At 47.3% G+C, this 25,462-nt stretch overlaps 1 protein-coding gene across 6 annotated transcripts in view; it reads left to right on the top strand.

Moving 5' to 3' along the window:
• Positions 1–25,462, top strand: part of PUM1 (pumilio RNA binding family member 1) — a 137,256-nt gene that overhangs the window by 60,768 nt on the left and 51,026 nt on the right. For 3 of the 6 annotated variants that reach the window (XM_075335960.1, XM_075335957.1, XM_075335961.1), the window contains exons 7-15: positions 7,211–7,481; positions 7,570–7,663; positions 8,443–8,559; positions 15,953–16,104; positions 18,174–18,312; positions 18,550–18,693; positions 18,963–19,247; positions 19,338–19,574; positions 22,180–22,447. In XM_075335960.1, coding sequence (XP_075192075.1) covers positions 7,211–7,481; positions 7,570–7,663; positions 8,443–8,559; positions 15,953–16,104; positions 18,174–18,312; positions 18,550–18,693; positions 18,963–19,247; positions 19,338–19,574; positions 22,180–22,447 — 1,707 coding nt within the window. The remainder of the gene's footprint in view (positions 1–7,210; positions 7,482–7,569; positions 7,664–8,442; positions 8,560–15,952; positions 16,105–18,173; positions 18,313–18,549; positions 18,694–18,962; positions 19,248–19,337; positions 19,575–22,179; positions 22,448–25,462) is intronic. The other 3 variants (XM_075335959.1, XM_075335962.1, XM_075335958.1) reach the window with 2 other exon arrangements.

The raw sequence follows: 25,462 nt of genomic DNA on the forward strand, positions 1-25,462 counted from the left end.
TACATATCGCCTTATACTAGATCACGATTTCTATATCAGATTTGCAGGTAATAGTCATGACCTAGCATTGCCCTAGATGATGAATGTCAGCTCTATATTGGGTAAAACCAATGGCTAACATACTGGGCCCTATGTGTCCTCACCTGTATAACTGTGGGGGCAGAAAATAGTGCACAATTGTGACTGGCTGGTCTTCCATTAATGCTGCAAGAGAAGCTAGGCTTTGCGTTAAGGGTTGTGCTTTATCTTGCTGCTGTAAATATTGTAACCTTCCATACTGTAATGCGTTTCACATTTTTTTTATGTTGCTGTTTTATATTGTGTTGCACTATAGAGCTGATTAAGACACTGCAATAGTTTGATCTTACAGAGATGGGTCTGCTGTTCTATTAGAGCAAGTAGTGCACATAATGTCTGCTTTATATCTGCTCAGTCCGTTGCCTTCTTGGGTTAGGAGAGTGCTGCTCCCACATCTAACTTTTCTGTATTGGGCTGTGAAAATAGAAGCACAGCGAACAGCACATTAGCCTATGTGAACATACAACATGAGCAATTTCAAAACATCAAGTAATGGCTTTCACTAGTCTTGTCCATTTTTCAGACAAGACACTGCATGTTTCAAGGGCAAGCAGATCCTGCAGCCATCCGCACTGTTGACAAGCACATAGTTGCCTGCACAACTAGTCACATCATCACTGCAGCTATGACTGGCCCAGTAATTGTAGTGCTCTTCTGATCTTTGCCATAGTCCACGTTAGCTGACTGCTATACAACATTTTAAGTTACAACACAAAACTGCTTAGAAAAAGGCATTTCTTTTTCGCTCCTAATTGGGAGACCCAGACAATTGGGTGTATAGCTATTGCCTCCGGAGGCCACACAAAGTATTACACTTAAAAGTGTAAGGCCCCTCCCCTTCTGGCTATACACCCCCAGTGGGATCACTGGCTCACCAGTTTTGTGCTTTGTGCGAAGGAGGCAACACATCCACGCATAGCTCCACTGTTTAGTCAGCAGCAGCTGCTGACTATGTCGGATGGAAGAAAAGAGGGCCCATACAGGGCTCCCAGCATGCTCCCTTCTCACCCCACTTCATGTCGGAGGTGTTTGTTAAGGTTGAGGTACCCATTGCGGGTACGGAGGCTGGAGCCCACATGCTGCTTCCTTCCCCATCCCTTTTTACAGGGCTCTGGGTGAAGTGGGATTCTATCGGTCTCCAGGCACAGAGACCGTGCTCCATCCACAGCCCCTGGTATCTGCTGGACATGGAGCGGAGTATCTTCAGGGACATGGCCCTGCTACATGGAGGTACTCGGTGTCCCTGTGGGGACCGCGCAGACACACGGCAGCACTGCTGGGTGTGATAGTGCGCCAGGGACAGCGGCGCTGTCCGCACTAGTGCCATCGCACACCACAGCGTTGCTGGGTGTGTTAGTGTATTGGGTGACTACCGCGCTAACCGCCGCTGCCGTTTTTATTGAAGGCGCCGCTGGGATTTGTGGTGCGCCGGGGACTTCCGCGCCGGCCAGCACTGATATGCCGGCCGCGCTTATTAACTCGAGTCCCCGGCTTCTGGGCCTAGTCTCCCTTCGTTACCGCCCACAGGCCTGACAGTCAGGGTAGGGGCGTGACGCTGCATAGCACAGCAGCGCTGAGAGCTGGAGTATGTTTTGCATACTCCACCCCTCTCACTGTGTGCACTGTGAAACCGGATTCCCGCACTTTCTCAGGCACGCCCACGGCTTCCTTCTCTACAAGGACGCCGGCAGCCATTAGTGTCAGTTTCTGTACGATACAGAGACAAGTGTGGAAGACCCTGGCATTCTGATAGTCACACAATCGCTGCAACAGGCGTTAAGCAGCACCTGTGGTGCTAACCCCACTAGTGCAGAAGTGCACTTATAGATATGCTTGTACTATATACATTGCACTGTTTGGTCGCACGTTGTATATACCCTCCTGGATTGTGCGGAGGAGTTATCAGCATATTCTCTGTGTAAAACAAAGGTGCAGAACCACATGTTTTTCTATGCAGCCGGTACAGCATGTACGGCTATACGGCCGGCAGGTTACATAGACCCCCATTGTATCCAACTCAGCCGGAGTCTCTGCTAATGGCCAGAGGATGAGGACGGTGTCTGCAGTATTTACTGACAGATTTTCTGAGACTATGGCTATGATACTAGAAGCCTAGCAGTCCGGACATGTCTCTCACAATATGGGCACTGTTGAATCATTGATCCATGGCCCCCCTCAGTGTGAATAACTAACAGCTCCGGGAATGTCACATGCATCCCAGAGTCACGGCTCTGCACAGACGTCAGTCCCAGACAGCCTAAGCGGGCTCACTATGAGCGGCCCTCGGTTTCATCAGGGTCCTAGCAGAAGGACTCTCTGTGTACTGAGGCGGAAGTAGCGGCTCAGGATTCTGATCCTGAGACCGCTCTCAATCTGGATACACCTAATGGTGACGCCATAGTGAATAATCTTATAGCGTCCATCAATAGAATGTTGGTTATTTCTCACCCAGCTCCTCCAGTGGAGGAGTCAGCTTCACGTATTTTTCTGGACCACTCTGCCTTCAGAGAGGCAGTCCAGGAACACCACACTTATCCAGATATGCGCTTCTCCAAACGGCTTAGGATACACGTTATCCCTGTCCCCTGACGTGGTCAAGGACTGGACCCAGTGTCCCAAGCGGCATCCTCCAATCTCCAGGCTTGTAGCTAGATCCATAGTTGCAGTGGGAGATGGAGCTGCACTTAAAGATGCCACTGACAGACAGATGGATCTCTGGTCTAAATACATCTATGAGGCTGTCGGCGCACCGTTGGCTCCAGCATTCTCACCCTTGACGCATTCCAAGCTATTTCAGCTTGTCTTACACAGATTGACACGGTTACACGTACATCTGTGCCGCAGGTGGCATCCTTAACCTCTCAAATGTCTGCATTTGTTTCTTACGCGATTCAGGTTGCCCTAGACTCTGCGAACCGTGCGGCAGTAGCCTCCGCTACTCCGTGTTTTTAAGCAGAGCCTGGTCTGCTCGTTAAGTGAATGGAAGGCAGATTCTGCTTCCAAAAAAGGGTGCTTAACCAGTTGCCTTTTTCTGCTGACCGACTGTTTGGTGAGCGTTTGGATGTAACCATTAAACAGTCCAGGGGTAAGGATTCATCCTTTCCTCAGCCCGGACACAACAAACCCCAACAGAGCAGGAGGCAGTCGGGGTTTCGGTCTTTTCGAGGCTCGGGCAGGTCCCATTTTTCCTCGTCCAATGTGGACTCAAAAGGATCAGAGGAGCTCAGATTCTTGGCGGGCTCAGTCACGCCCAAAAAAGAGACAGTCTGAAAACCCGCTTCCAAGGCGGCTTCCTCATGACTTGCGGCCTCCTCTCTCCGCATCCTCGGTCGGTAGCAGGCTCTCCCGCCTTGGCGATATTTAGCTGCCATAGGTCAATGACCGTCGGTTGTGAGACATTCTATCTCACGGGTACAGGATAGAGCTCACTTCTCGTCCTCCAACTCGATTCTTCAGAATTTCTCCACCTCCCGGCCGAGCCGCTGCTCTTCTGCAAACAGGGTGCACTCTATAGGCAGAAAGAGTGATGACCCCCGTTCCTCTTCAGGAACAAGGTCACGGTTTTTACCCCAAATTATTTGCGGTGCCTATAAGAACGGGCCGTTCCGTCCCGTTCTGGATCTAAAACTGCTCAGCAAGCTCGTGGACACCAGGCGGTTCCGGATGGAATCCCTCCGCCATGTCATAGCCTCAATGTCCCAAGGAGATTTCCTAGCATCATTAGGCATCAAGGATGCTTATCCACACGTGCCGATTGATCCAGAGCACTAGCGTTTCTACGCTTCGTTATAGGAGACGAACACCTTCTGTTCGTAGCTCTACCTTCCGGCTAGCGACAGTCCCACTGGTCTTCGCCAAGGTCAGGGCAGCAGTAGTCACAGTCCTGCACTCTCAGGGTCACTCTGTGATCCCATATTTAGACGATCTACTTGTCAAGGCACTCTCTTAGGAAACATGCCAACACTGCCCGAACGTTGCGCTGGAGACTCTCTAGAGTTTTGGGTGGATCATCAACTTTTTAAAGTCAGATCCGACTCCGACCCTATCGCTAACATATCTAGGCATAGAGTTTCATACTCTCTCAGCGATAGTGAAGCTTCCGCTAGACAAACAGCATTCACTACGGGCTGCAATCTCTTCTTTAAGAACCAGTCGCACACATTAAGACGCCTCATGCACTTCCTACGTAAGATGGTAGCAATGGAGGCAGTTCTTCTCGCGCAGTTTCATCTGCGTCCACTACAATGTGACATTCTCCGCCAATGGGACGGGGAGTCGACCTCCCTCAACAGAGTCGTCTTTCTTTCTCAGGCGGCCAAGGAATCTCTACGGTGGTGGCTTCTTCCCACCTCATGGTCAAAAAGAAGGTCCTTCCTATCCCCATCCTGGGCGATAGTTACGACAGACGCGAGTCTATCAGGGTGGGGAGCAGTTTTTCTCCACCACAGCGCTCAGGGTACGGGGACTCAGCAAGAGTCCACCCTTCAGATCAATGTTCTTGAACACAGAGCAGTGTATCTTGCCCTACAAACCTTCCAACAGCAGCTGGAAAGCAAGCAAATCCGACTTCAGTCGGACAACTCCACAGCGGTGGCATACATCAACCACCAAGGAAGAATGCGCAACCGGCAAGCCTTCCAGGAAGTCCGGCAGGTTCTGATGTGGGTGGAAGACACGGCATCCACCATATCCACAGTTCACATCCCAGGCGTGGAAAACTAGGAAGCTGACTTCCTAAGTCGCCGGGGTGTGACCGAAAGGGTATGGTCTCTTCACCCGGACGGGTTTCAGGAGATCTGGCGCCGCTGACAGAGGCCGGACGTCGATCTAATGGCGTCACGGCACAACAACAATGTGCCAGCTTCATGGCACGGTTTCACAATCATCGAGCTCTGGCGGCAGACGCCTTAGTTCAGCATTGGTCGCAGTTCCAGCTACCTTATGTGCCACCTCTGGCATTGTTGCCCAGAGTGCTGCGTTAGATCAGGACCGACTGCGGCCGCGCCATCCTCGTCGCTACAGATTGGCCGAGGATGTTGTGGTTCCCGGTTCTGTGGTGCCTCACGGTAGGCTAACCGGGGGCACTACCAGACCAATCAGACTGGCTGTCTCAAGGGCCATTCTTCCATTTGAATTCTACGGCCCTCAACCTGATGGTGTGGCTTTGAGTCCTGGAACCTAGTGTCGTCAGGATTACCTCAGGACGTGGTTGCCACCATGAGACAGGCTAGCATACCAACGTCCGCCAAGATTGACCACAGGACGTGGAAGATATTCTTATCTCGGTGCTCGGCGCAGGGTGTTTCTCCCTGGCCGGTTGCATCGTCTATGTTTCCTTCCTTCCTGCAATCTAGGTTGGAAAAAGGGTTGTCGCTCAGTTCCCTTTAGGGACAAGTCTCAGCGCTATCTGTATTTTTTCAGAAACGACTTCCTCAGGTACGCACGTTCCTACTGGGAGTTTGTCTTCTCAGCACTCCGTACAGGCGGCCGTTAGAGCCCTGGGATCTGAACAAGGTTCTAATTGCTCTCCAGATGCCGCCTTTCGAGCCTTTGAAAGAGGTCTCCCTTCCCGCTTTTCTCGGGAAGTGGCCTTCTAGTAACGGTCTCGTCTCTTAGGAGAGTTTCCGAGCTAGCAACGCTCTCATACAAATCTCCCTTCCTGGTCCTTCACCAGGACAGGGTAGTTCTGCGTCCGATTCCGGAATTTCTCCCTAAGGTGGTATCCCACTTTCATATCAATCAGGATATCACCTCACCTTCTTTGTGTCCTCGTCCAGTCCATCAATTTCAGAAGGATTTGCATCTGTTGGTTCTGGTGAGAGCACTCAGGTTCTACTTCCCGCATGGCGCTCCTGCGCCACCCGGATGCACTCTTTGTCCTTGTCGCTGGTCGGCGTAAACAGTCGCAAGCTTCTGAATCCACCCTGGCTCGGGGGATCGAGGAACCAATTCTTGAAACCTACAGTTCTACTGGGCTTCTGGTTCTCTCAAGGCTGAAGGCCCATTCTACCAGAGCCGTGGGTGCATCCTAGGCATTACGGCACCAGGCTACGGCTCAGCAGGTGTGTCAGGCACCTACCTGATTGAGTCTGCATACTTTTACCAAGCATTTTCAGGTGCATACCTACGCTTCGGCAGACGCCAGCCTAGGTAGATAAGTCCTTCAGGCGGCGATTGCCCACCTGTAGGAAAGGGCTGTTTGTCGGCCCTATCACGAGGTATTCTTTTACCCACCCAGGGACTGCTTTTGGACGTCCCAATTGTCTGGGTCTCCCAATTAGGAGCGAAAAAGAAGAAGGGAATTTTGTTTACTTACCGTAAATTCCTTTTCTTCTAGCTCCAATTGGGAGACCCAGCACCCGCCCTGTTTTCTCGGGGTTTTTCTGTTTTTTCGGGTACACATGTTGTTCATGTGGTATGGTTCAGTTCTCCGATGTTTCCTCGGATTGAATTGGTCTTTAAACCAGTTATTGGCTTTCCTCCTTCTTGCTTTGGCACTAAAACTGGTGAGCCAGTGATCCCACTGGGGGTGTATAGCCAGAAGGGGAGGGGCCTTACACTTTTAAGTGTAATACTTTGTGTGGCCTCCGGAGGCAATAGCTATACACCCAATTGTCTGGGTCTCCCAATTGGAGCTAGAAGAAAAGGAATTTACGGTAAGTAAACAAAATTCCCTTCTTTTCAGCAAACTATAAAGTGGGTGACATGTCAGTTACTAATCAGGTTGTCTGGCGCCTCTCACATTTGCATTGGGAAGCGAGAGATGTTGATGACTGCCTTTTAGATATTAGTAGGCCTTGAGAAACCATCCTTTTTAAATTAAGACGTATCCACAAGACCTGGTAAAGCACTGTTGATGCAACTTTAGCAGAACCTCTTACCTCCTGACATGGAAGTGAAAACCGTGGTTAACTGTCTTAAGTCTGTCTTTGGGGACATATTAACCCTGGATAAAGGCAGGCCCTGTAACAAACAAGCTGTCATTTGTAATGATCTGAGGCTGAAGGTACTGACTTAATTGAGCATATGAATGGGAGTTATCTGGATGGGACTTCCACTTGTTGGTCCTACCTGTAACATACCAGTTTATCTAGAATCAGAAGTGTAATTTTTAGTGACATGTCTTTCACAGTCGCACCCCAGGCAACTGCCAAAGCTCTGCAAATGAGGTAGACCTTCTTGGGTCAAGCCAGAATGGTTCTGAAGGACTTGCCCAACTGACAAACAGTAATGGAGCCAAACCAGTGGAAGATTTTGGAGGCATGGAGTCCCAGAGTGTGCAACTGGACCCCATGGAGCATGTTGGCATGGAACCACTTCAATTTGACTATCAAGGCAACCAAGTTCCAGTGGATTCAGGGGCTACTACAGTTGGCCTCTTTGACTACAACTCACAGCAGCAGGTAAGGCTAATGCTTACTTTATGTACATCTGCTAAGCAATTTACACTTTGCAGCTATGATAATTTTATATATTAAATTGTCACTTTAGTTGTTCCAAAGACCGAATGCCCTTGCAGTCCAGCAACTGACAGCTGCTCAGCAACAGCAGTATGCCCTTGCAGCCGCACACCAGCCTCACATAGGTAAGGGTGGGGAAGCTTTTCAGATTGCTGTAACTTTTAATAAACCAAAAGACAGACGTTATGCAAATGTAGATAAACCCTTAATTCAGTATCTGTCATTTGTATGGATGTACTGTTCAGTACAAGGCTTGTCGTGCCCACTTGGTATATTATTTTCCTTTCTGTTCTAATTTGACTTTAAGGAGCTATCAGGGGGAGTAAAATTATGTAACATAGTTTCATTAAATGTAATTGTAACTATTATTTGGACTATAGAATGCACCTTTCTATAAAACATACCTTGGGTATAGACTGCAGAAAATATAAAAAACCTATTTTCTACTAATTAAACCTTACCTGATGGTGTAAGTGCATTATATATATTGACACATTTTGAAGTTCTTTCAGGCATCTGATTGATCTCATGACCTGAAAGGTCCTTGACCTGATTAGAGGTTGATGTGCAGGTCCTTTCAGCTCTACACCTATAAGATCAGCATGAGGTTGGGAGAGAGCGGTTCTCAGTGATTGGGACGGACACTGTGCCAGAGGTTCCCTTGATCATCCTTGATCATAGGTAGCTCCCCACAGACAGTACATGCACACTTTTTTTTTTAAACTGTTTTATAGTCCCAAAAATAGCATATATTTTTATTGATACTGTTGGTTGTGAAATAGTGTTTATAAGGCAGCCTTCACATTTACAATAGTTATGCTGTTTTGTTGGGTTCTCTACTGCGTGGTTACAAGTCACTTTGTTCCTGTGCTGCTAATGTACTGAAGTTTGCTTTCACTGACAGGTATGTTTTCAGCAGGTTTAGCTCCCGCTGCATTTGTACCTAATCCTTACATCATCAGTGCAGCTCCCCCTGGAACTGATCCTTATGCAGCAGGATTGGCAGCAGCTGCAACCCTTGGTAAGACTGCCTTGTCAATGCCTGTTTTCTGTAAATTTAGTTGTGTATTTATTATCTATGAAGGCTGTCGAGTTTAACCTCTTAAGCCACCGGGTGTTTTTTTTTTTTTGTTTTTTTTTCTTCTGAGCCGTATTTTTTTTTTTTTTTAATTTTTCCGTCAATCTTGCTATATTAGGGCTTGTTTTTTGCGGGAAAAATTGTAATTTTAAATGAAGGCATAAGTTTTCCCATATAGTGTACTGGAAAAAAGCAAATAAATTTCAAGTGTGGAAAAACTGCAAAAAAAAAAGTGGGTTCTCTAGATAGTTTATGGAATATTTTTGTCACCATGTTCACTATATGGTAAAACTGATGTCTCTTTGATGCCGCAGGTCGGTGCGAGTTTGGAGACCAAACATGAATAGGTTTACGTGTATCTAAGGGGTTTAAAAAAAATTCACAAGTTTGGCCAAAAAACCTATAGCGTTCTCATTTTTCTAGATCTATGGCTCAGTGACGACTTATTTTGCCTTTCGTGCTGACGTTTTTAATGGTACCATTTTCTTTGTCGCTCCATTGGGAGACCCAGACAATTGGGTGTATAGCTACTGCCTCCGGAGGCCACACAAAGCATTACACTTTAAAAAGTGTAACCCCTCCCCTCTGCCTATATACCCCCCGTGCATCACGGGCCCATCAGTTTTTTAGCTTTGTGTTGAAGGAGGCACACATGCACACAATGCTCCACATTTTAGTCAGCAGCAGCTGCTGACTATTTCGGATGGAAGAAAAGAGGGCCCTTTACAGGGCCCCCGGCATGCTCCCTTCTCACCCCACTGAGTCGGCGGTGTTGTTAAGGTTGAGGTACCCATTGCGGGTACAGAGGCTGGAGCCCACATGCCGCTTTCCTTCCCCATCCCTTAGGGGCTCTGGGTGAAGTGGGATCCATAACCGGTCATCCAGGCACTGGGACCGGGCTCCCTCCGCAGCCCCTGGTGGTATCTGCCGGACAGGAGACTGAGTATCGTCAGGGACAAGGCCCTGCAACTACAGGTACTCTGTGTCCCCTTTGGGACGGTGCATGGAGCACCTTGGCCTCCATGCTGCAGCGCATGCAGTGTTGGTTTTTTGTACGGGACTACCGCGCCGACCATGCCTGCTGGCCGGCCGTGGTTTCTACTTTAGTCCCCGGCTTTTGCGGCCTAGTACATTAAACGCCCGCCCACAGGCCTGCCAGTCAGGGGCAAGGGCGGGACGGTCGGGCTGACGCCGACAGTGAGGGCTGGAGCACACATAGCTGTCCTCCTCCCCCCTCACTAATCCCTATGGGGCACCAGATTCCCGCACTTTTGTAAGTCCGCCCACGGCTCCCTCCTCCCCTGTGAACGCCGACAGCCATGTTTTAACACAGTCTGCCGCTGGAGGACGTCTGCTGCAGCTCTGGGAGACCCGAGGCAGGGAATCTGGTGGCCACACACCGCTGGAGCGGTTGGTAAGCCACACCGGATACCGGTGCTGGTCCCCCTAGGGTGCTGAACTGTATATAGATACATTATATTGTATACTTTTCCGGTTGAGCTGTATTGTTAACTTGTGGCTATATACCCTCAGTGATCACGCTCCTGGGAGACAACAGCATGTCGTTCACAAGGAGGCCAAGGCACAGGGTTATTTTGCTACCTGTACCTCTTGTGCGGCTATGTTACCTGCAGGTTCCACCTACCCTCACTGTGAGCAATGCTCGGCCCCTGTGGCACTCGCTCAGCCGGAGCCTGAGGCACTAGGGGGTCCCTCGGCCCAGGTAGAACCACCGGCCCCCCCTGTCCAGATGGCAGGGACAGAGTTTGCTGTTTTAGCTGACAAACTCTCTGAGTCGCTTTCTCATTCCATGACTCGGTCTATGGATAAATGGTCTGCTAAGTTTCTAGAGGTTTTGCAGTCCAGACCGGCCCTTACACAGGCCCCGGGCACTGCGGGATCACCCCCAGGTCCCTCTCGGTCTGCGACTAAGCGTGTTCCTGGTGTGGCCTCTAGTTATTACGAGCAGGACTCCGGCACGGACCGTAGTCCCAGACCAGCTAAGCGGGCTCGCTTAGAATCTTCCCCGACTTCTTCACGCAGTTCGGGGTCTCAGCTTAAGGATTCTCTAGAGGAGGAGGCGGAGGTCGCAGCTCAGGACTCTGATCCTGACGTTGCGCTCAATCTGGATACACCTGAAGGGGACGCCATAGTAAATGATCTTATAGCATCCATCAACCAGGTGCTAGATCTGTCTCCCCCAACTCCGCCTACAGAGGATTCGGCTTCACAACAGGAGAAACACCAGTTTAGGTTTCCTAAACGTACACGGAGTGCTTTCTTCGATCACTCTAACTTTAGAGATGCTGTCCAGAAGCACAGGGCTTTCCCGGACAAGCGCTTTACTAAACGCCTTAATGACACACGTTACCCCTTCCCCGCTGACGTGGTTAAGGGTTGGTCTCAGTGTCCCAAGGTGGATCCTCCAGTCTCTAGACTGGCGGCTAGATCCGTAGTAGCAGTGGCTGACGGTGCATCGCTCAAGGATGCCACGGACAGGCAGATAGAGCTCCTACTGAAATGCATCTATGAAGCCATAGGCGCATCTTTTGCCCCAGCCTTTGCAGCAGTGTGGGCACTCCAGGCTATCTCAGCTTGTCTGTCTGAGATTAATGCGGTCACCCGTACCGCTGCGCCACAAGTAACGTCTTTGACTTCTCAGGCCATGAATGCTGTCCTGGACTCGGCTAGCCGTACAGGGGTTGCATCAGCCAATTCTGTGGCAGTCCGCAGGGCCATGTGGCTACGCGAATGGAAGGCAGACTCTGCTTCCAAAAAGTTCTTGACCGGTTTGCCTTTTTCTGGCGACCGACTGTTTGGCGAGCGATTGGATGAAATTATTAAGCAATCCAAGGGAAAGGACTTGTCCTTACCCCAACCCAAACCAAACCGACCTCAGCAACGGAAAGTTCAAGCGAGGTTTCGGTCCTTTCGGCCCTCAGCCAGATCCCAACCCTCCTCGTCCAACAGACCACAGAAGAGCCAGAGGAACTCTTCTGCATGGCGGTCTAAGTCACGTCCGCCAAAGACCGCTGGAGGCACCGTCTCCAAGGCGGCCTCCTCATGACTTTCGGCCGCCCCAAACCGCATCCTCGGTCGGTGGCAGGTTCTCCCGCTTTTGCGACGCCTGGTGGCCACATGTCCAAGACCGATGGGTGAGGGACATTCTGTCTCACGGTTACAGGATAGAGTTCGGCTCTCGTCCTCCGACTCGTTTTTTCAGAACATCTCCGCCCCCCGAGCGGACCGTTGCGTTTTTTCAGGCGGTGGACACTCTGAAAACAGAAGGAGTGGTGATCCCCATTCCACTTCAGGAACGCGGTCGCGGTTTTTACTCCAATCTGTTCGTGGTGCCAAAAAAGGACGGCTCATTCCGTCCCGTTTTGGACCTAAAATTGCTCAACAGACATGTGACAACCAGGAGGTTTCGCATGGAATCCCTCCGATCTGTCATCGCTTCGATGTCCCAAGGAGACTTCCTAGCATCAATCGACATCAAAGATGCCTATCTCCATGTGCCGATCGCTCAAGAGCATCAACGCTTCCTGCGTTTCGCCATCGGGGACGAACACCTTCAGTTTGTGGCACTGCCTTTCGGCCTGGCGACAGCCCCACGGGTCTTCACCAAGGTCATGGCATCCGTCGTAGCGATCCTTCACTCTCTCAGGGCCACTCGGTGATCCCTTACCTAGACGATCTCCTAGTCAAGGCACCCTCACGGGTGGCTTGTCAACACAGTCTGACCGTTGCTCTGGAGACTCTCCAGAGGTTCGGGTGGATCATCAATTTTCCAAAGTCAAAATTGTCTCCGACCCAGTCACTGACGTACCTCGGAATGGAGTTTCATACTCTCTCAGCGATGGTCAAGCTGCCGCTGGACAAACAGCGGTCGCTGCAGACAGGGGTGCGATCCCTTCTTCAGGGACAGTCGCACCCCTTGAGGCGCCTCATGCACTTCCTGGGGAAGATGGTGGCAGCAATGGAGGCAGTTCCATTTGCGCAATTTCATCTGCGTCCACTCCAATGGGACATTCTCCGCAAATGGGACAAGAGGCCGACGTCCTTGGACAGGAACGTCTCTCTGTCTCTGGAAGCCAAGACCTCTCTTCAGTGGTGGCTTCTCCCCACTTCTCTGTCGAAAGGAAAATCCTTTCTGCCCCCATCCTGGGCTGTGGTCACGACGGACGCGAGCCTGTCAGGATGGGGAGCGGTTTTTCTCCACCACAAGGCTCAGGGAACCTGGACTCCGACAGAGTCTTCCCTTCAGATCAATGTTCTGGAGATAAGGGCAGTGTATCTAGCCCTCAAGGCATTCCATCGGTGGCTGGAGAGCAGGCAGATCCGCATACAGTCGGACAACGCCACGGCGGTTGCGTACATCAACCACCAGGGCGGCACTCGCAGTCGTCAAGCCTTCCAAGAAGTCCGGCGGATTATGCTGTGGGCGGAGGCCACAGCCTCCACCATCTCCGCGGTTCACATTCCGGGCGTAGAAAACTGGGAAGCAGACTTCCTCAGTCGCCAGGGCATGGACGCGGGGGAATGGTCTCTCCACCCGGACGTGTTTCAAGAGATCTGTTGCCGCTGGGGAACGCCGGACGTCGATCTCATGGCGTCTCGGCACAACAACAAGGTCCCGGCATTCATGGCACGGTCTCAGGACCACAGAGCTCTGGCGGCGGACGCCTTAGTTCAGGATTGGTCGCAGTTTCAACTGCCTTATGTATTTCCTCCTCTGGCAATGCTGCCCAGAGTGTTGCGCAAGATCAGGTCCGACTGCCGCCGCGCCATCCTCGTCGCTCCAGATTGGCCGAGGCGGTCGTGGTACCCGGATCTGTGGCATCTCACGGTGGGGCAACCGTGGGCGCTCCCAGACCGACCAGACTTGCTATCTCAAGGGCCATTTTTCCATCTGAATTCTGCGGCCCTCAACCTGACTGTGTGGCCATTGAGTCCTGGCTCTTAGCGTCCTCAGGGTTGTCTCATGATGTCATTGCCACTATGAGACAGGCCAGGAAGCCAACGTCAGCCAAGATCTATCACAGAACATGGAGGATCTTCTTAGCCTGGTGCTCTGAGAGGGGGTTTATCCCCTGGCCGTTTGCCTTACCCAGGTTTCTTTCCTTCCTTCAATCGGGATTGGACAAGGGTTTGTCTCTCTGCTCTCTCAAAGGTCAAGTCTCGGCGCTTTCCGTGTTTTTTCAAAAGCGTCTAGCCAGGCTTCCGCAGGTACGCACGTTCCTGCAGGGAGTTTGCCACATAGTCCCACCTTACAAGCGTCCGCTGGAACCCTGGGATCTCAACATGGTTCTACGGGCTCTTCAAAAACCACCTTTTGAGCCGCTGCGGGATGTCTCTCTATCACGTCTTTCGCAGAAGGTGGCATTTCTAGTGGCGGTTACTTCACTCCGTAGAGTGTCAGAGCTTGCAGCGCTGTCATGCGAAGGCCCTTTCCTGGTTTTTCACCAGGATAAGGTGGTTCTGCGTCCGGTCCCGGACTTTCTCCCTAAGGTGGTGTCCACTTTTCATCTCAATCAGGATATTTCCTTGCCTTCATTTTGCCCTCATCCAGTTCACCAATGTGAAAAGGATTTGCATTTGTTAGATCTAGTGAGAGCACTCCGGATCTACGTGTCTCGCACGGCGCCCCTGCGCCGCTCTGATGCGCTCTTTGTCCTTGTCGCTGGCCAGCGTAAGGGGTCGCAGGCTTCCAAGTCTACCTTGGCTTGGTGGATCAAGGAACCGATTTTTGAAGCCTATCGTTCTTCTGGGCTTCCGATTCCTTCAGGGCTGAAAGCCCATTCTACCAGAGCCGTAGGTGCGTCCTGGGCATTGCGGCACCAGGCTACGGCTCAGCAGGTGTGTCAGGCGGCTACCTGGTCGAGTCTGCACACCTTCACGAAACACTATCGGGTGCATGCCTATGCTTCGGCAGATGCCAGCCTAGGTAGGCGAGTCCTTCAGGCGGCGGTTGCCCACCTGTAAGAGGAGGCCGTTTTACGGCTCTTTTTATCGAGGTATTATTTTACCCACCCAGGGACTGCTTTTGGACGTCCCAATTGTCTGGGTCTCCCAATGGAGCGACAAAGAAGAAGGGATTTTTGTTTACTTACCGTTTATTCCTTTTCTTCTAGCTCCTATTGGGAGACCCAGCACCCGCCCCTGTTCCCTTCGGGCTGTTTGTTCTTTTGTGTACACATGTTGTTCATGTTGAATTGTTCTTTTGGTTCATGGTTTCAGTTCTCCGAACATCCTTCGGATTGAATTTACCTTAGACCAATTTATAAGTTTTCCTCCTTCCTGCTTTGGCACCAAAACTGATGGGCCCGTGATGCACGGGGGGGTGTATAGGCAGAGGGGAGGGGTTACACTTTTTAAAGTGTAATGCTTTGTGTGGCCTCCGGAGGCAGTAGCTATACACCCAATTGTCTGGGTCTCCCAATAAAAGCTAGAAGAAAAGGAATTTACGGTAAGTAAACAAAATTCCCTTCTTTGCGCAAATGCTACCTTTTGATCGCCTGTTATTGCATTTTGCACAAAATTTGCGGCGACCAAAAAACTTAATTTTGGCGTGTGGAATTTTTTTTGCCACTACACTGTTTACCGATCAGATTTATTGACTTTATATTTTGATCGGGCATTTTTGAACGCGGCGATACCAAGTATGTGTATTTTTATTTGTGTAAACCTTTAATTTTCAATGGGGCGAAAGGGGAGTGATTTGAACTTTTTTAGTTTTTTTTTTTTTTTTTTTATTTAAGTTCCTTAGGGGGCTATATGGATTAGCGGCCTGATCGCTCTTTGATATCTCCAGATCACAGCTACAGAGCTGAGATTTGCATATATGCTGCTTTACTTTCAATGCCGGCACTATTCCGGCATTGAGAGAAAGTGACTCATGTTAGCTACAGGCGTCATCACATGACCCTGTGCTACCATGGCAACCACCGGACGTCACATGATCACGTCATGTGACTCCCGTTGGGAGCGGGGTAAGTAATCATATAGGCAGCGCGCATATATATCTCGCTGTCAGATTTTGGCAGCGAGATGTAAGGGGTTAATAGTCGCGGGTGGAACGCGATTCTACTGGCGACTAGAAAGCACGCGTCAGCTGTTGAAATCAGATATGTGTGCGGATTGCCGTGGCCTGCCCACGGCAGGGGGCAGGGATTAACCTCACACGATCCATGACGTACCCAGTACTTCATGGGTCGCTAAGGGGTTAATTATATCTTTTTTTTATATTCTCAGTTATTCCATTCTTTTTGTTTTCATACTGAACACAAAATTGCACTGACAATTGTGTTTAAATAGGATGCATTATATTCTACAGGCCCTGCTGTGGTTCCTCACCAATATTACGGGGTCACCCCATGGGGAGTGTATCCTGCAAACATCTTCCAGCAGCAGGCGGCGGCTGCAGCAGCAGCGAATAACTCTGCATCCCAACAAAATAACCCACAAAATCAGCAAGGCCAGCAGCAAGTATGTGTTTTGCTTGTTTAAAGAAAAAAAAGTTTTAGTACCGTATTAGCCAGTTAAAGAAAAATTTGATTGCTCTGTGGGAGAAGCAAAATTATAATCTTGTTCTTAAAATAAATGATGTTACAGAGCAAGCTTTCCAGACTTCTCAGGTCCCTTCATCAGGCATGGTATAACAAAGTATCTGAAGGGTCTGGGAATACAAATTCATTACAACCTTTGATTCTGGCCACACAACTAAATCTGTCAGGAGGATTTATGACGCACTACAAGATCTGAGGAGTCTGCTCCAGAGACTGACAGCACCAGGTCTCTGGTATTTCATGGATATTGGGACAATAATACTTTCACACCACTGATCTTAGATAATAAGGATTCTCTCTCTAAGCTCAGTTTATTTAAATGTCCTTTTATTATGCCATCCCTCTGCTCTGATTATGTATATATTTGTTTCTTCAGATATTGTTATACCATGCCTAATGAAGAGACCTGAGAAGTATTGAAAGCTTGCTCTGTAACATCATTTTTTTTTTTTTCATTTTCGTTAGCCACTAAAAGCTCTCAGTGGTAGTTGTGATACCTATCAGTCCTTTTGTTTTTTTGTCATCCTGTTTAAGGAGCCTTTGATTTTTTTCTATTCGTTTTTAGGTCATGTTCTCTTGTTTATTCGCTAATAGTTTAAAGAGTAGGTGGCAGAAGAGGCACTAATGAAAAATGTTTTCCATGGCTGTGCCAGGGGGTGCAAAAGTTATATTTTGATTCAATGGGGCGAATCCATGGCTTTCTGCACATAATTGAGGAGCAAAATCTGCATTTAAATCCTGACACTCTTGAACATGTGACCATTTGGGCATATTTTATTAATATTCTAAATCTTAGTGTAATTTTAAAAAGTATATAAAAGTGCCTAAGCATTAACAGGCAAGTAGTTGCTATCTACCTGCCTGTTGTACCCGATGCTGTTTTTTGCCGGCAGAGTGGTCCCAAACCCGTCCTGCAGGCAATACAGTGGCTTCATCAGCGCAGCGACAGCTTCTCATCTGCTCCGATCTGTAGACTGGGTTGGACAGCCGACGTCCTACTGATGGGCAGTGGGGAGCCGGCTTTTAATTTACATGTGGTAAATTGGAGCCAAAAAGAAGTCGCTACTCTGACGCAACGTCAGCGTAAGCAGCTGAATCATCTGTGAAGGCTCTATGCCAGCAAAGAATGGTGCCGGCCACAACACGCAGGTAGATAGCTACTACCTGCCTCTTAGTGGTTAAGATGCAGCCTTACAATGAGCCATAGTCTTGTTGTTTGCTAACTCTGTCTAACTTTAAATTTATTAGCTGGCGTACTCTGTTCCAAAATACGCACCATGATTTTTGTGCATATTTTTGAAGCTTGGCGCAACACGTCAGTTTCCACCACTTTTTGAAATAAATGATGTCCCTTTTCAGCTAAGCCATGCGGTCTTGTTGGTCAAGTTGGAAAAAACGAAGCCTTCCTTTAGTTCTCCATTTTGCACACATGATTTTCATGGCTAAAACACATACCATTAAAGTGTAGAGGGCTCTTCACGTGTGTTTTTTTTTTTTTTTTTTTTTTTTTTGCAGACAGTATTTTGTTTTGTTTTTATTGCCGTTATGTCTGAAAATCACACATACAAGGCTATAGGTTAATTTTGCACACAGGAAAAATAATTGGTGATAAAAAGTAACTCACTGATAAAACTGAGGACGCTCTAACAGCCGTGTTTTCCCTACATATAAAAACACAGCTGTCTGAATGAGGCCTAAAAATATCGTAAATATGGTGCAAGACCGTTGTGCTTTGTTTTCTCTCTGAAAATTGTGTGAATTCTGGTGCACTCAGCCTGATGAGTATGCTCCAATGTGTCAGTGGAGGGAGGAGTGTGTATGGGTAATACTGCGCTGCTTGCGTCTCCTTGTACCTGGTTGCAGTCCTAACTGGAAATATACTTTTTAAAGTCCCATTAAATGTAAAAGAAAAAAAAAAAAAGTATGCAATTTTTTTTGTCCAATAGTAACAATACCAACTTTTGACCTACATATTCTGCACACTTTTAGGTACTTCGTCCTGGAGGGAATCAGCGACCTCTAACCCCTAATCAGAACCAACAGGGACAACAAAATGATCAGCTGGTAGCAGCAGCCGCAGTAAACTCTGCACTTGCATTTGGGCAGGGGCTGGCTGCAGGCATGCCAGGTGGGTTATACGTTGGTTTATATACTTGTATCCTCTGCTGTGATTATTTTTCTATAGATGTGCACATTTATAGGCTTTTGGGATGATTATAATCTAATCTATGGGCAACCTCTTGTCTTCTATTCATATACTTTGAATTCGACATGAACCTGTAAACAATTGTCATGTTTTTACATTTTTAAAGATGTGCTTCTTTCATTAAATATGGCTCTTTGTGACTGTTGCTTGTCTTTGTAGGGTACCCAGTACTTGCTCCTGCTGCATACTATGACCAAACAGGGGCACTCGTTGTAAACACTGGGGCCAGAAATGGACTTGGGGGTCCTGTTAGGTTGGTAGCTCCGGCACCGGTTATCATCAGTCCATCAGCAGCTCAAGCAGGTAATCCTCAAATCTTGCAAGTATACAAAATGAAAGAGGCTTGCAGCTCAATGTATATTCCAGGTTTCTATTTATACCAGCAATAGTCTGAACCCCGAGGTTGCATCAGTAATGTTACATCTGTAAAGCAATGCTGGTTACTATATCTATGTAGATATTATGTACTACAGTTAAGATAATTCTGTGGCAAGTATAGAAGCTGGAAGGCCGTTGGGGTATATTTGTATATAGAGTTAATGTTTTGTTTTTTTTTTGTTTGGTGATTCTAGCTGTTGCAGCAGCAGCTGCCACTGCCAATGGACCAGGTGGCACTACTAATGGACCTTTTCGCCAGTTGAATTCCCAGCAACCTCAGGGACAGCCGCAGCCGCAGGGCAACCAGAACATGGCATCGAGCTCTTTTTATGGCAACAACTCCCTGACCAGTAATTCCCAAAGCAGCTCCTTGTTTTCGCAGAGTTCAGGTCAACCGGCAAACAGTTCGTTGGGGTTTGGTAGTAGTGGATCACTAGGTGCAACGCTTAGTTCAGCTCTTGGTGGCTTTGGGACAGCGGGTAAGTGCTGCACTTACAAGATGAAAATGGTTCTGACACAATTACTACAGATTAAACTAAATGCCTGCCATGTTTTTTTTCTTACACTAGTTGCCAATTCTAACACCGGCAGTGGATCGCGCCGTGATTCTCTTACTGGCAGCACTGATCTATACAAAAGGACTTCTACGAGCTTGAATCCAATTGGCCATAGTTTCTACAATGGTCTTGGGTTTTCCTCTTCTCCTGGTCCTGTAGGTATGCCCCTTGCCAGCCAGGGGCCCAGCCATTCCCAGACACCGCCACCATCCTTATCATCTCATGGGTCGTCTTCCAGCCTCAATCTTGGTAAGAAATCCTTAAATTGGCTGTTTACTGTAAAACTGATTACGTTTTGATTATATAAATGTATACTATTATAATAGAAGGGAATTCTCCAAAACATTACAGTATGTACAGTCCCTGACAAAAGTTCTGTCTCTTATCCATGTAATGTAAATATACGCTTATAACCTGACTTGAAATTCATCCATTGGTTTCATAAATCACTCTTTTGAAAGCTGAAATCCTCCCAAATTTGGTTTAGGTTATGAAAATAAAGTTGCTGCAAAGCTGAAATATTAATACTGTTTAGTATGCATAAAAAAAAAAATTATTAGTTTTCTTGGGATATGAATGTGATAATTTGATAGCTTATACTATGTACTGCAATATAAAGTGAGATTATTGATCTACTGTGAGAAACAAGGCAGCAAAAGGGGTCCTTCAGCAATTCTCTATCTGCCGTATTAACACATCAGCTCCATGGGGTTCTGATGCATGTGTGCACCAACAACCCACTTATTTAAATGGCTCTCTCAATGATCAGCAGTGGAATTAGATTGGTTAAACAGAGCAACTATTACAACCAGCCTCTGCCAGGTATGGTGTGTCTTTATATGTTAAAAAGTCATATGGTGGCGGGGCTTGAAAGCTTGGAATTCCTTTTTAGAGGGAACCAATCACCAGGATTTTCGTATATAAGCTAAAGCCAGTGCTATACTGGCACTATCAGGCTGATTCTCTCCTTACCATTAGTGGTCAGCTCGGATGTTTAGGTTTTCAAATCCAAGAAAGTAAAGTTTATAAAACTGCAGCTGCTTGATTGGCATTTGCAACGGAGCAGATAACTGGGTGGGTATTCATATCGATTCCTGTCTGTTGTTCCTCCCGCTCTCTGTTCTCTATCATAATTTTACTATTCACTAAGATGGCGTTGGAGTTGGCACCTGCGCATAGCGCCTATCTCCGGCATCATCTTTGTGAAGAACGTGTTGTCCCCTGCTTTTCTATTCTTCTGGCTGAGAGGGTGACACATGCGCTCTCACATCTTTTGCTCTTGTTGTGACCCGCGGGAGCGCACGCGGTCACAATAGAAGTGGAGAGTAGCTGAACGGAGGACACGATTAGCTGCAGAAGAGGACACGGTGTCAGCAGAGCAGCCTTCCAGGACACCGTGCCAGCACAGCGGCACTGACGTCACAGCATTAGGTGAGTCCCTCGTGAACTTACCTCACCTGAACCCGTGCCGTGTGATCCGGTGCAGATGTCTGATTGTTCCTCCTTTTTTGCATGCGCTGGCCTCTCAACTGGAAGAATAGAATAGCAGGGGATAACACGTTCTTCACAAAGATGGCGCCGGAGATAAGAGTTGTGCGCAGGCGCCCACTTTGACGCCATCTTAATGAATAGTAAAATAAGCATGCAGAACACGGAGAGAGGGAGAAACAGGCAGAGGGGATGGGAATCCATATGAATACCAACCCAGTTATTTGCTCTGTTGCAAATGCCAATCAAGTAGCTTAAGATTTTATAAACTTCATTTTCTTGCATTTGAAAACCTACACATCCGAGCTCAGCCTGATAGTGCCAGTATAGCACTGGCTTTAGCTTATATACGAAAATCCTGGTGATTGATTCCCTTTAATATTAAAACATTTTAGGTGTTTCAACTCTATAGAACCACATTTTTTTTTTTTTGTTTTAAAAACAGAGAATAAATGTGACCAATCAGAATAGTTTTATTTTTCTTTTACTCTCATAGGACCAGCTTTCCCATAGAAGTAGCCACTGCACAGAGAAGCAGCTGCCTTGCATTGAATGTGGTTGATATGTGCCCAATATGGCCGTGAAGAGTTGTCTGTGCCTGAGGACTTTAGTTTTTTTTTTTTTGTTTTTTTTTTAATGTCTTGGCAGCAATCGGTTGTAAAAAAAAAGTGTTTTCAGTAGTTCAGTGGAGAGTGCCTTCCATTTGTAGCTGGATGTATGCAGATTAGCTGTCCACCAAATAGAATGCTTTCTCATGCCACTCTAATCAGGGACTTCTCGAAAAGCAACAGACTTATTGGATGAATAAGGTGCCTTTAAGCTGCATTTACACTGCAAGATAATTGTTCTTGACAGTGCATATTTTTGTCTAAACAGAGTTTGCACTTTGGAGACCTATTGAGCGATCTAGAATAGATTGTTCAGTGCACACCGTTTAATTTGGCATGCCACTTAAATGAACAACGATCGGTAAAAGTTTACTTATTGTCGGTTGGTCCATGTAAATAATGGACTTTCAGCTATGGGGAAGGGGATACATGCGTGTTTTTTTGTTTTTTTTTCCTTTCCTATAAACATGTAGCACTTGCTATTCTAAGGCTCCATACTACACATCTTCTTTAGCATTATGTATGAAAGTGATTCCTCACCCCCGCCATCTTTCTACATCTTTAAGGCTTTTTCGTAAAGAGCATTTTTGTTTAGTAAATAGGGCACACTTACATATTGAGCCATCATGTCTTAATGTTTGACCTTGGTAATGTTATTGCTAATGTTCTCATGTTGGTCCAGTAAGCTAAATCTGGCCTTAACATAATTCCACCAATTTCTCAAGTTCCTTACAAAGTAATATTTCTTGTTTTTAAAGGAGGCCTGACTAATGGTAGTGGCCGCTATATATCTGCTGCACCAGGAGCAGAGGCAAAGTACCGCAGTGCAAGCAGTGCATCGAGTTTGTTTAGCCCCAGCAGCACACTCTTTCCATCTTCCCGACTCCGCTATGGCATGTCTGATGTGATGCCATCAGGTAGAAGCAGGTTGCTAGAAGACTTCCGGAACAACCGCTATCCCAACCTACAGCTAAGAGAAATAGCCGGTCATATTATGGAGTTTTCTCAGGACCAGCATGGATCTAGGTAAATGAGAGAAACTTTTTGTATTGTGTTTCACAGCCCATAAAGACTGTATTTAACCCCTTCACGACCTTGGACGGATATGAGTCATGGAGCGTGTCCCGTTAAGCCCCGCCCCCTGCCGCGGGCAGGCGGCGGTCGGCACACATCAGCTGTTTTTAACAGCTGACATGTTTGCCTGCTAGCCGCGGGTGGAATCGCTTCCACCCGCGGCCATTAACCCCTTAAATCTGGCTGCCAAAGTCTGGCAGCAAGATCTATATGCGCACGGCCATGTTTTTTTACTTACCGCCGCCCCCACCGGAAGTCACGTGAGTGATCACGTGACTATCGATGGTTGCCATCGTAGTACAGGGTCATGTGATGACACCTGCAGCTATGATGCTTCACTTTCGTTTTCCCTCGGCACGGAGCTGAGGGAAACAGAAAGTGACTGTATCTGCTGTTTACAGCTGTATAGCTGTGATCAGCAGATAGATAACAGCGATCGGATTGCTGATCGCTATAGCCCCCTAGGGGGACAAGTAAAATAAAAAAAAAAGTAAAAAAAAAGTTTTAAAAAATAAAAAAAACAAAAAACCTAAAAGTTCAAATCACCCCCCTTTCCCCCCATTGAAAATTAAAGGGTTAAAAAATAAATAAATATACACATTTGGTATCACCGCGTTCAGAAATGCCCGATCTATCAAAATATAAAATAAATTAATCTGATTGGTAAACGGCGTAGTGGCAAAAAAAATTCCAAACGCCAAAATTTACGTTTTTTGGTCGCTGCAAGTTTTACGCAAAATGCAATAACAGGCGATCAAAATGTAGCATCTGCGCAAAAATGGTACCATTAGAAATGTCAGCTCGAGACGCAAAAAATAAGCTGTCACTGAGCCATAGATCCCAAAAAATAACGCTACGTGTTTTGGAAAATGGCGCAAAACGTGCGCTACTTTTATTGGACAAACTTGTGATTTTTTTTTTAACCCCTTAGATACAAGTAAACCTATACATGTTTGGTGTCTACAAACTCGCACCGACCTCAGGCATCATACCCACACATCAGTTTTACCATATAGTGAACACCGTGAATAAAACATCCCAAAAACTATTGTGCCATCACACATTTTTTTTGCAATTTTTCCGCATTTGGAATTTGTTTGCTGTTTTCCAGTACACCATATGGTAAAACTTATGGTTTCATTTAAAAGAACAACTTGCCCCGCAAAAAACAAGCCCTCATATGGCAAGATTGACGGAAAAATAAAAATGTTACGGCTCTCGGAAGGGGAGCAAAAAAACAAAAACGCAAAAACTGAAAGTGCCCCGGGGCTGAAGGGGTTAAAGCAGTACAAGAACAGAGGTCCAGTACAGCCAGATCCTTAAAGGGAAGGTGCCATAAAAAATATATATATTTTTCAATAACTGAAAAAGTGAAAAGTATAAATTTGTTAATGTTTTGTTAAACTATTATAATTTTTTTTAATTGAACAAAATACGAAAAATTTTTTTTAAAGTTCAACATTTTCCACTCTAAAGGCCCTGTCACACACAGAGATAAATCTGCGGCAGATCTGTGGTTGCAGTGACAGTGTGGACAATCAGTGCCAGGTTTGTGGCTGTGTACAAATGGAACAATATGTCCATGATTTCACTGCAACCACAGATCTGCCAAAGATTTATCTCTGTGTGTGACGGGGCCTTTAAACACTAGAGGGATCAGCTGCTGAAATCCACAACTACACACAACTAGCCTGGATTACAACTGCAGTAAAAGTGGGCGTAATCTGCCCTTGTGTGTGATGTCACACCTCCCCCTCCACTTCTGGGTGTTTCCAAAGGATAAGGGGGATGAAGTTTTGGGATCACAGTGCGGAGCCATTTTGTGTGTTACTGTAAAGTGATCCTGTGGAAAGTGTCACCGTGTACTGCTGGCTTAGTGCTCAGCTGTATAACGTGCCCCACGGTTTCATCTGCCCCCTCCACTCCCAGCAGCTCCTCCTGTCACTCCTCTGCTCACAGCTGCAGAACACTGCTTGCCGCCGCTGTGCTCAGGGGTAAAATGGAGCGCACAGTATACGCTGTGGGCTCTACAGAAATGCCACTGATCTCCTCCCAGAGCTGTTATCTGGACCGCCCAGGGGCATGTCTAGGTCACAGCAGGGAGCAGCTACAGTGCTGGAGATGGGGTCAGAGGCGCATGATTATCTCTTATGGCCAGTATTTGAGGTGTGCAACTGTCGTTGCACACAGCAAATCCAAGATGGCAGCCCCCAGAATTTGAGCAAAAATAGAATTAAATGCAGATTAAATTTAGTTTTTATTAAAAAGAATTGATTCCATACTCCGTAATTATTGGAACAATATTACAATCACGGCACCTTCTCTTTAAGAGAACTGCTCTGAAAGCTGCAGGGCTGGTGATTTCAAACTATCTTTTCAGAAGAAAGGAAGGAGGGGGAGAAAGGCGAGCAGCTAATTAAATAGAAATCAGTGGACTGGAGAGAAGTGACTGGGATGTTAAGAGTTAACACCTCTCCTGCAATGTAACTATAGTGCAAGCTACGCTCCATGGAATCTGTACACTATAAGGCTGTGTGCGCTCTGCACCGCACACAAAAAATCCGCTTCAGAGCGCAGCTGAAAAGCTCCGGTCTGAAGCGCCTGGTGCCTGCAGAATTTGTGCGCTCTGCATGCTGCCTCTCCCTATAGACAGCATGCAAAGTGCACAAAAGAAGTAACATGTCACTTCTTAGAACGCACGCTCCGGGCAGCAGCCGAATCGCTGCATTCTAATACGCCACATGGGCACGTCTCATGCACAATCTTAATAGATTGTGCTGGGAACGCAGGACGCATGCAGTTACGCTGCGGTGCAGAATGCAGCGTAACTGCATGCAATATGCACACATGTGCACATAGCCTAAAAGTAAAAATATGACATTGCAGGAAAATGAGAGCAGATAAAACAAGTCGCTGGCAAACCTTTTCCTGTTTTCTAGCTAAAGCAACTTAGAACTTGAGAACACC

Source organism: Anomaloglossus baeobatrachus, chromosome 2 (genome assembly GCF_048569485.1).
Source record: "Anomaloglossus baeobatrachus isolate aAnoBae1 chromosome 2, aAnoBae1.hap1, whole genome shotgun sequence".
Lineage (NCBI taxonomy): Eukaryota > Metazoa > Chordata > Amphibia > Anura > Aromobatidae > Anomaloglossus > Anomaloglossus baeobatrachus.